General features: G+C 34.9%; 1 protein-coding gene across 10 annotated transcripts in view; it reads left to right on the plus strand.

The window, feature by feature from the left end:
* The window catches only part of LOC138811651 (E3 ubiquitin-protein ligase MYCBP2-like), a 193,690-nt gene that overhangs the window by 39,039 nt on the left and 142,644 nt on the right, over positions 1-12,007 (plus strand). For all 10 annotated transcript variants that reach the window (XM_069999343.1, XM_069999344.1, XM_069999350.1 and 7 more), the window contains 6 exons: positions 2,955-3,072; positions 6,500-6,704; positions 7,290-7,443; positions 9,121-9,293; positions 10,753-10,878; positions 10,966-11,093. In XM_069999343.1, the coding sequence (XP_069855444.1) occupies positions 2,955-3,072; positions 6,500-6,704; positions 7,290-7,443; positions 9,121-9,293; positions 10,753-10,878; positions 10,966-11,093 (904 nt within the window). The remainder of the gene's footprint in view (positions 1-2,954; positions 3,073-6,499; positions 6,705-7,289; positions 7,444-9,120; positions 9,294-10,752; positions 10,879-10,965; positions 11,094-12,007) is intronic.

Raw genomic sequence — 12,007 nt, forward strand, 5'->3', positions numbered from 1 at the left:
TTTAAGAACCTAATGAAGGGGCTGGGAAGGTGGCTCAGTGGTAGAGCACTTGCCTTGCATGCTCGAGGCCCTGGGTTCGATTCCTCAGCACCACATAAGAAAAAAGCCAGAAGTGGCACTGTGGCTCAAGTGGTAGAGTCCTAGCCTTGAGCTGAAGAGCTGAGGGACAGCGCCCAGTCCCAGAGTTCAGGCCCCAAGACCGGACCCCCCCCAAAAAAAAAGAACCTAATGAAATATATAGGCTCTCTCTTTAGAAAAACACAATATGTATTCTATAATATCAAAGATAAATGTGTGCTTAGAAATTTAGAGTTTCGAGATCTTCTGAAACTCATAAACTTCATTCATAGAAGTCCTTTTCAATCTATCTTAAAAATCAGTCTTTTCGAGAAGGATTGGGATTGGGGGGGAGGGGGGAGGCTGGGAAGGTATGTGAAGGGTAAACCAAAGGAGGAGGGTGCAATGCTTGGTAAGAAATGTACACATTTTCCTGCCCATGTAATTGTAACCCCTCTGTACAGTATGTTCACAAATAAAATTAAATTAAATTTAAAAAAATCAGTCTTTTCAACTCTGATGTAGGTATTTATCTGTTTGTTTTTTTTTAACAGCCAAATGATTAAATGAACAGATTTTTTTTTTCTTTTTTGGTGGGGGGCAGTTTTGGGGCTTGAACTCATGGCCTCTCAATTCCTTTTTTTTTCGTTTGTTTGTTTTTGTTTCTTGCTCTGCTGCTTGAGCTACAGCTCCATCCCAACTTTTTACTGGTAATTGGACATAAGAGTCTTTCAGATTTGTCTGCTTGGACTGGCTTTGAATCACAATCCTCAGATCTCAGCTTTCTGAGTAACTAGGATTATAGGTATGAGCCACTGGCGCTGGCTGAGCTGATTGTTTTTAATGTTGAAGGTTATTCACCCATTTTTCTCAGCACAGAATCTCTGTTCACATAACAAAAATAAAAATAGTTAGAAATTCTTCAGCACACCAATCTTGCAAATCTACGTGTACCCAGTATCTTTCCATTCCATTCTTCATGTTCCAGTGAGAGACAGGCCTCCCTTGTCCTTGGCAGGGACTCTCTGCCTTTTCCTTAGACTCCCTTTCCTTAGAGTTTTGTTTCTTATCTTCTTTCTGACTTCCTGTCCTTAACTTGATCTTTGCTCATGCTTTAAACTTCTTCAGTTCTCTTATCTTTTTTTTTTTTTAAAAAAAAAAAGCTGGGTGCCAGTGGGTCATGCCTATAATCCTAACTACTCAGGAGGCTGAGATCTGAGGATCATAATTCGAACCCAGCATGGGCTGGAAAGTTTGTGACTGTTATCTCCAGTAAACTACTCAGAAAAAGCTGGAAGTGGTATTGTGGCTCAAGTGGTAGAGAGCTATCCTTGAGTGCAAAGAAAGCTAAGGGTCAGTGCCCAGGCTCAGATTTTAAGTCCCAGGACTGGCAAAAAAAACCCAAAAACAAGCTGGTTTCCTTTTTCCCTTTGTCCCCTTGTTTTTGTTTTTGTTTTTGTTTTTTTTTATCTTTTGACTCCACTGTTTGCTCCTGTCTGCTACAATATAGTGTCCAAATTCCACCAAAGACACTTGGTTCTGCTAATTGAATATTCAGTTCTCTGGAGCATTTGGTATGTGTCTTGAAACTTTTTCCAGTGACTCCTCATGCCACATTTTCTTAGAAGATGTCTGAGTTTCCTTTCCATGCAAAAAGTAGTTAAAAAAAGTCTCACAAGGAAAATGAAGATGTCTTTTCTCTCTAATAACCTTCCTAGCTCTCATTCCTTCTTACAGTGAAGTGATTGTTACCATCACCTTGAGGCTGTTTAAATAAAAAAGCCTTCCTGCCTTATAACCATTCCTCTGCAGAGCCTCATCAGCTCTGTTTCCTACCAGGCTGTCAGATCATCCATTACCTTCCATTGGACACTCCTAGTTCCAGCCTTCTGGTCTCACTCACATTTTTGTGAAATTTTCTTTATTACATATCCAGCTGTTATTTTTGCCCCTTTGCAACTCATTTTTCATTCTACTCTGAAAACACATTAAAAATGTAATTTTAAAAAGCTCAAAGGATCACAGTTTCATTGGTCTCCTGTTTTGTGTGTGGATAATTTCTTTAGTGGTTATTCTAACAATAATGGTTACTGAAGATGGTTGATAAAATCATAAAAGTAGGAAAAGCTACTAAGCTGTCATTTTCCATAATTGTTATGATTTATTAACTATTTCCATATGCCAGACACCAATCTGAGCACTTGTCATATATGAACTTCTTCATTGTCCACAGGAACCTTATGAGTTCTATACTGCTTGTTATTATTTTCTTTGTAATAGAAGAAAAAATTGAAACACAAAGTGAATGAAGTCTTACTTTTACAAAATGGTAAAGAAGGAATCAGACCCATGTTGTCTAGCTCCACTTGAGTACCTGAGCCTATAATTGCTGCTGTTAATGCCTCTCATGGTACTTGCTCATTAACTACTGTGCTGTCATCTAAGATGACAGCCTAGAGAGGAAAGTTCAAAAAGGGGAGTATAAAATTAATTCATCTAATTCCTGTGTTGAATTCCTGTTTAGGCATCACATGATTTTAATATTGTTCAACAGATATTTATAGATATCCTTAATAAGCTCTTCAGTGTACAAAATCAACCAATTGAAAAAACAAAGGTAGCATTAATATTTCAGGAAAGTTAAAAATACATGCCCACTATTAGACTAGTAAGTTCCAAATATGTCTTAAATAATCTTCAAGTCAGTGCCTGTGTCATTTTCATTTATGTCTACTCAGAACCTGGCATGAAGACAGGCATATTGTGCCAAAATAATTACTGAATGTTCTTACTAGTGCCTTTTAACTTTTCTACTCCTTATTTTATTCTTTTTTTAAAAAAAATTTCAGTTAAGTATTGTAAGAAATTGACTTAATTTTTTGTTTGTTTAAATCTAGGGGATGCCCCACTCTTGTTCAAGCCTTGCCAGGCCCTAGCACACAAGTCACTGCAGGCAGCAACCACACGGCAGTTCTTTTAATGGATGGACAAGTCTTCACATTTGGAAGTTTTTCTGTAAGAAATTTTGTAAACATTAATACTGCTTTAATACTCTTGCCTCATAATTTGTCTACATTAGCTCTTTTTTTTCTGGTTACAATGAAATACTTACATTATAATTATGTATGTATATTTCTTCTAACTCTTAACATACAAAATCTGAATGACTTTCAGATAATTTTTCTTTTCTAGCTCAGCATTACATTTTAGAATTTTATAGCTGTGTTAGAATTGGACATGTTTATTCCAGATCAAAGCCCTTTAACCATTCAGTGGAACTAATTCTTTGAAAGGTTGTTTCTTATCTGATTTCTTAAAGCCTACTTCAGAAAAGTTAGATTTGGTTAAATTTGTACTTTCCTTTTGTCCTTTTCTTTGGTGTCTTCTTCCTTGTTTGATTTTTTTTCCTTCTTCCAAATCTTGAATAGAATGAGAATGTTCTATGAATTTTGTATAATTTGGCACAAGGAAGCCAAGGAAAATATACCTATGGCTGTGCAATTAAACTTAAACTATCTTTAAATAGTGGGTAACTTCAGAATTCTAGAGGGCTTTAGGATATAATTTACAACTCTTGATTAAAAAAATAAACCACAAATGTAAACTTTAGAAATACATTTCATTTGGAAATAATTTCAGGAACTTTTAAACAGTGGCAAAAATAAGCATCTATAGCATACTTACACATTTAGCCATATTTACTTGTTAGTGTTTCGACCTGTTTATATTTCCCATATTTGCACATACTTTTTTTTACTCTGGATGTACATGTACATGCTTAAGTGTGTTTGTATTTGTGAATGTACAATACAACATTTTCTCTTGCAACCTTTAAGAAAAATTTATATGTTCGCTAGTCCTTTACTAATGAATTCCTTAGTAGTTTGCATTTTGTCAATTGATTCAGCAATAATTTTTTCTTAGAAGTTCATATTCTGTATATCCTCTTTTTACTTCAATGTATCTCCTAGGAATTACTCTATATATTTTTTTAACATTCTATAGTAGTCCATGGAAATTTTTGTCAGAAGACACATAATAGGTAATACCAATGCTTAAGATTTTTTTATACTTAGACACTCTTTTACAAAGTGCTTTCCAGCATTTTTTGAGGTAGTTACTTTCTGCTATATCTTTGAGGTTAATTCCAATAAGTAAGATTGCTGGGTTAAAAATGAATATTTTTGTGTTTTGGTGAAATACCAACAGTTTCTCTACTTTCCTTTATACCAACTGTGTTTGAGAGTGCCAGCAGAATGTTCTGTCATGCCTTTTAATGTGGTTCAGTCTGATGGGTAAGCGTGGGTCCTGCTCATTTCTAATTCCCTCACCCATAGCTTCTGCTGTGAATTGCCCCATTTATTATTTAACTGACTCATGTAGTATTTTACATTAAACGTAAGACTTTCTCCCTTGAAATTGTGCTGAACTCAGGATCCTATGCTAGGCAGGTATAGGCAGATACTCTGCCACTTGTGCCACCCTTCCAGTCCTGGGACTTCTCTTCTAGAAAACAATTCTGTACATACTTCTTTTCTCTTCTCTTTTCTTCTTTCTCTCTTTCTCTTTCTTTCCTTTCTCTCTTTCTCTTTCTGTCTTTCTCTGTTTCTCTTTCTCCTGCCGTCCTCCCTCCCTCCTTTCCTTTCCTTTCCTTTCCTTTCCTTTCCTTTCCTTTCCTTTCCTTTCCTTTCCTTTCCTTTCCTTTCCTTTCCTTTCCTTTCCTTTCCTTTCCTTTCTTTGCTTTCCTTTGCTTTCCCTCTTTCCCTCCTTCCCTCCTTCCCTCTCTCTCCCTCTCCTTCCCCCTCTCCTACCCCCCTCTTTTACCCCCTCTCCCTCCCTCTTCCTCTCCTCCTGTCCCTCCCTCTTCCTCTCCTCTCCTCTCTCTTTTTCTCTCTCTTCCTCCCCTCCCCGCCTTCTCTCTTCCTTCTTTCTTGTTGTTGTTATTGGTTGTGGGGCCTGGGCACTGTCCCTGAACATTTATGATCAAACCTAGCACTCTACCACTTTAGCCGTAGGACCACTTCTGATTTTTCAGTGGTTAGTTTGAGGTAAGAGTCTCATAGGGACTGTTTTGCTGGGGATGGTTTCAAATTGCGATCCTTAGATCTCAGTCTCTTGAGTAACTTGGATTACAGGCATGAGCCACCACTGCCCTGCTCTGTACTTTTCTTAAGTCTTCTGTACTCATTTATTCTTCCTCATCTCCTCCTTCATTTCTTCCACATTCTCATCTTATAGGGTCAGATGGGTAAAGAGAACGCTGGTAATTTGATTTCTTCCTTAAGTTACAAACTTCTTAAGTGTCACGATGTCCAATACTCTTAATACTGCTAAAGATTTAAATCATATGTGAGTCTCTCTACTTACTATATTTGTTTTTAATTTTTTGAGTAAGAGTGTAAGTAGAAGGTATGAATCAGTTAATTATTACTGTTCCCCAGTCTTAGAAATTCTAATTGTAAACTTTTATAGATTTAAGAATGGCTGACTTGTAAATACATTCTGTGTCCCTGCATCTAAATTTCAGAATCTTCAGAATCTCATGTATATATATATATATATATATATAGATAGATATATAGATATATATAGTTAGTATATAAAGTTACTTATAAAGTAACTATATCTATATATCTATATCTATCTATCTATATATATATAGTTACTTTATAAGTTTTGGATACAGATTTCATGTGTATTAAAAATATGGGGCCAGGCACCAGTGGCTTATACCTGTAATCCTAGCTGCTTAGGAGGTTGAGATCTGAGGATAGTGGCTTGAAGCCAGCCTGAGTACCAAAATCTGTGAGACTCTTATCTTCAATAAACTACTCAGAAAAAGCTGGAAGTAGCACTGGTTCAAGTAGTATAGTGCTAGCCTTGAGCAAAGAAAGCTCAGGGAGCCGGGCGCTGGTGGCTCACGCCTGTAATCCTAGCTACTCAGGAGGCTGAGATCTCAGGATCGTGGTTCAAAGCCAGCCCGGGCAGGAGAGACAGTGAGACTCCTATCTCCAATAACCACCAGAAAAACCAGAAGTGGTGCTGTAGCTCAAGTGGTAGAGCGCTCGCCTTGAGCTGAAGAGCTGAGGGACAGCGCCCAGGCCCAGAGTTCAAGCCCTACCGGCCGACCAAAAAAAAAAAAAAAAAGCTCAGGGATAGCACCCAGGCCCAGAGTTCAAGCCCCAGGATAGGCAAAAACAAAAACAAAAACAACCCCCCCCCAAAAAAAACCAGAAAATAAATAACAGGTAACATCTGATCAAGATGTGTGTACTTATAAACTGTACATATACTTAAGATAATAAAAGTACAATTATCAAAGAATAACAAACTAAAACTTAAGTTGAATAAGATCTCATATCTAATTTTGTTTATGGTTTCCTTATAAAATTATAGATTACTTATTAAACAATATTGTTAATATTATTTATTAACTTTTTAGAAAGGACAACTGGGCCGACCAATTTTGGATGTGCCATATTGGAATGCAAAGCCAGCTTCCATGCCTAACATTGGATCAAAATATGGAAGAAAAGCCACTTGGATAGGTGCAAGTGGGGACCAGACTTTTTTACGAATTGATGAAGCACTTATTAATTCACATGTACTTGCTACATCAGAAATTTTTGCCAGTAAACACATAATAGGTAATGCCAACAACAAACAGATATCCTCTCCCAATCCTTGACTGGTACTGCCTGGATTGTCTTTCACTATAAAGAGATGTGGTCTTACAGGGTTTTTATTTCTTTCATTTGGCAGAAATTTAAATGAGTACTCTTAAGTATCAGCATTTATGTATGCTTATGTGCTATAAGAATGGAAGAATTAAAAGATCTACTAACCAAGCTGTTCATGTGACAGATAGTTGTAGAATTATGAGCTAAATTATAATAGGATAAATTTTATTTTTTGAGCAATGGATTTCTCTGTGTTGTTCTTTTAAATAAATTAAATTTTATGATGGATTATGATCAGAATTGGAAGTTTCCTTTCCAAAATATTCCTCTATATTTTTGTCCCTGGTATAAGGAATAATTACATAGTAAAGTGGTATAGCATACGCATTAGGAACATGTGTTATGGCTTTAGACAGCTAGAAGTTTTGGTTTTAATTCTGCCACTTGAAGATTTTACTTAAGCTGTTTAGATGTTTCAGCTTCTTTGTCTGGTTTTGGGGAATATGAATTGGTAAAGCATAGTAAAATTATATGTATGTATGTCTTTGTTAGGACTGGTACCTGCTTCTATATCAGAACCTCCTCCATTTAAATGTCTTCTGATAAATAAAGTGGATGGGAGTTGTAAAACTTTCAATGACTCTGAACAAGAAGATCTTCAAGGATTTGGTGTATGTCTTGATCCTGTGTATGATGTAATTTGGAGGTAAGCATATTTGTTATTTGTAAAAACAAAATTAGAAACAATTAGCAGTATAAAATTTGTTTCTGAATAAAATCACAGATTACTGAATAACTGAGTTCTAGTTATGTAACATATTTGAATTAGATCCCTTTTATGGTTTTTTTCACAGAGGTCAGATGTATAATATTCAGCTTGTTCAACTGTGTGTTTGTCACATATGTGTTAATAGTGAATGGGCCAGATGACCTCAAGTACTTTGAGAGCTCCTTCATTTTTTTCCATTATTCTAAAAGATATTAAAAGATGAAAGGCAGTCTGTTCCTACTTTTTGGTAAATCAGATGCGAGGTGCTTTTCTTATTTCTTTCCATGATGTGGACCTCTGGCTGCTTTGTATCCTCTGTTATCTCAGTAGTGTCCTTGTATTTTGCAGCTAACACAGGCATTGCAGATCAGTATTAGCTTCCTTTGACCTTTTTTGACATACATCTGCTTCTTTGTATTCTTTAGGAGCTAACTTCTCAATAATTAAAATATAACATGTCAAAAGCAGATAAGAATTTTACTTACTGCTCCAGAAATTTACAACAATATTATATAACTTTATGTTAATTTTTCGTAAAGCAAAGAAAAAACATTGGAAAATAGCTTAGTGATGTTTCAGATATCTTAGCCTGATACAAAATTCTGCTAACTTAACTAAAAGTATTATGCTGATTTATATTCTTCGACATCTTTTTAAATGAACATGTAGCTTTCGGTATATGAGCACAGTTATTCAAAAAGTTTGACAGTTCTTGATAATTATAATACTCTATTATTAACATAGAATTCTGTGCTGAGACAAGTATACTTAGCTGTTTGCCCATCAATGAACATTTTAGATTGTATATTAAAGATAGAATATTACCTTTGATGTTACAAAGAACACAAAACACACGCTAAGCATTCATGTACACACACATACACACACACTCAAAGTTTTGTATGTCTGAAAGATTATTTTTCCAAGAGTTTAAGAAGTGGGATTGATGAATTCAGGGTAGGTAATAGAATGTTGTGATATATCTTTACTCTCACTGGATATGTATTTATCTTCAGCATTAATAAACTATGAACAATAGTTTTTCATATTTACTATTTTAATTGAAGTACTCAATAATTACTGTGTAGTACATGTACTTTATATGTAATGATATAAAATAACAATACCCTCAATCTCTTTGTCCTTTTTAAAATTTTTCCTTGCATCTTGATTTATAGAGCCCTGGCAGCCTTGAACTCAAGATCTTTTGCTGTCTATCAGATTGAGTCTTATTGGATTATGAATCACTTTTATATTTTAGGTTTTTTCATGCATGTTTTCATATTTTCTTTCAATTTGTCTTTCTAACTGAATTTTTAATGGGTTTTTGTTGTTCAAAAGCTTCATATTTACATGTATGCATCAAATTTTCAAGTGTACATTTGTTATATTTCTTAAGAAGTATGTTAGTCTGTATTACTATTTTGTTCAAATTATTTTCTGGTAATGATATAAATTGCTTTTGTTACATTTTTAGCCTAGGTGTGGAAAATAATATGCTATATTCTTTTCCTGCTTAAGCTGATTGTAGTATTTAGTCTCCTTGTATAATAATCTAGAAAAATTTCAAATAAAACTCCAGGCTGAGTTGCTATAATTATTTTTTCTTGCAAGGTTTCGGCCAAATACCAGAGAATTGTGGTGTTACAATGCAGTGGTTGCTGATGCTAGACTTCCCTCTGCAACAGATATGCAGTCCAGATGTAGCATACTGAGTCCGGAACTTGCTCTACCAACAGGATCCAGAGCCCTTACCACCCGATCTCATGCAGCCTTGCATATTTTAGGTAGGGTTACTATTTGATTTGCAACTAATTCACAATAATGTGTACTGTGCTAAGAGTTAAGTTTTTTTTAAGAGTATGTAAATTTGTATCTTTGTTGTTTTTTAAACAATAACATACTAGATTTAAAACAAATTAAATCTGCTACCAAGCTTATCTGACAAAGAATACTATACATCATCTCTATTAACACTGAAAGATTGTTGTATACCCAAATATAAATGACTACTGAATATATAATTTTCATAAAAGATTACTCTTTAAGTAATATTTTTGTTTAACTTCAATAAATATTTAGAGATATTGATTGAGCACTAAAATATGTAATTATTGTATTTAATTTATACAAATATTTTAAATTTCTGTAAAATATTAAATTGTACAGACTGTTTATATCACATTAACCTCATTTATTTTAATATACAGCATTTTTACAGTTAAATATATAATTATATATGTATGTATGCATATATATATGTTGCGAGAAATTATAGTTCCTAGAAATTATATAGTTCCATATCTTCATATTGTACTGCTTTAAAAAACTCATCCTCTTAAAAGCCCATTTATGTTTATATCATAAGTATATACCATAAGTATACTCCTTATTTGTTATTTTCTCTTAAATTTCCTCCACCACCACCTCCTCCTCCTCCTCCTCCTCCTCCTCCTCCTCTTCCTCCTCCTCCTCCATCTTCTCCTCCTCCTCCTCCTCTTCTTCTTCTTCTTCTTCTTCTTCTTCTTCTTCTTCTTCTTCTTCTTCTTCTTCTTCTTCTTCTTCTTCTTCTTCCCTCCCTCCCTCCCTCCCTCCCTCCCTCCCTCCCTTCCTTCCTTCCTTCCTTCCTTCCTTCCTTCCTTCCTTTCTTTCTTTCTTTCTTTCTTTTTTGTATTTAGGGCCTGGATGCTATCCCTGAGCTTTTTTACTCAATCTAACTCTCTACCACTTTGAGCCATAGTTTTTCTGGATGTTAATTGGAATCTCAGAGACTTTCCTGCCCTGGCTGGCTTTGAACAGTGATCCTCAGATCTCAGCCTCCTGAGTAACTAGTATTATAGGCATGCATGAGCCATGGACACCTGGCTTCAAATTTCTTCAGATTTCTTTTGATAACCATTGTAATTATACAAAGTTGACTTTAGTTATAATTACTTTAGGTGAATTTGACTTCCTCAAATAGTATCTGATAAGAATAAAACTAATTTGGAAAATTTCCAAAGAAAATTTGAAAAGAAAAACTAGTAAAGACTCAAATGTTAAGCGATTCCAAGTTGTCAGAGATTCAGTTTTATGTAAAACATTTAAATGTAATCATTATTCTATGTATTCCTATGAAGTGAAATTTAAAGCATGGAATAAATTTGTGAAACATATTCCAAGTTTACTTACTTATTTTCATTTGTCTTTAGTAACAAATATCAATACTATGTCAAGGATGTGAATTCTACTTGTTTGTTGTTTTAGGTTGTCTTGACACCTTGGCGGCTATGCAGGACTTAAAAATGGGCATTGCAAGTACAGAAGAGGAGACTCAAGCAGTAATGAAGGTTTATTCCAAGGAAGACTATAGTATAGTAAACAGGTTTGAAAGTATGTATACTTAAACTTAGGAAATATTACCTTATAACTGAAATATATATGGATATTTTAGCACAGATTGTTGTTTTTATCTTTTAGGTCATGGAGGGGGTTGGGGCTACTCTGCTCATTCAGTAGAAGCCATCCGTTTTAGTGCGGACACTGATATTTTGCTTGGTGGTCTTGGTCTGTTTGGAGGTAGAGGAGAATATACTGCTAAAATTAAGGTAAAATTCATTGATACCGTTGTTTTGTTTGAAGATATTTTGTTTGACTTAGCTTATTACCTTATTATTTGATGCTTCATTTTCTTTTTGCTTAGTTTATTTGTTGTTTTTAATGCCATGTTTAGAGATAGAGGAAACATTATTAAAATCTTATACAATAAAAACAGGGCTCTGGTGGCTCACCCCTGTAATCATAGCTAATTGAGTCTGATATCTGAGGATTTTGGTTCGAATCCAGCCCAGACAGGGAAGTTTTTGAGACTCTTATATCCAGTTAACCAACAAAATGCTAGAAGTGGAGCTATAGGTTGTTGTAAAGTGCTAGTCTTGAGAGAAAAGCTATAGGAAAAGTACCCAGGTCCTGAGTTCAAGCTCCAGTACCAGTAACCCCCCCCCCCTCCAAATCTGTCTGTCTAGCTAGCTCTCTTGTAATATAATAATTAGTCATTCAATTAAAAAGGAAGTCAGTAAGAAGATCAAAAATGAAAGGAAAATTAATTTTGAGTAATTAAAGACTGAAGACTGGTAATTAGTCTCAGTCATTTGTGCTGAACTTTCACGTAACCTAGAAATACAGCCCCCTCACATATGGCTACTTTATTTTATCTATTTTAACAGTAAAAGACAAAACTATTTTGATATGGGGACATTTTGGTATGTTTAAGAAACCTTAATAGCAGTTTTGATACCAAATATTATGTAAACAGACATCAAATGCAGGGTGACTATAAGAAATGGATTTCATTTGATTGACAAACAATAATTACGAATCATAAATTTAGGCTGAGTGTGATGGTGTACACTTAAAAATCTCAATTCTTTGACTTTGGAAACATAGATGAGTTCATGGTGGTCACCCATACAAAAATGAGAGACCCTGTCTTAAAAGCAGGCAGACCTTGATGACACATGTG

This window comes from Dipodomys merriami, unplaced genomic scaffold (genome assembly GCF_024711535.1).
Source record: "Dipodomys merriami isolate MVZ:Mamm:240054 unplaced genomic scaffold, mDipMer1.0.p SCAF_545, whole genome shotgun sequence".
Taxonomy (NCBI): Eukaryota; Metazoa; Chordata; class Mammalia; order Rodentia; family Heteromyidae; genus Dipodomys; species Dipodomys merriami.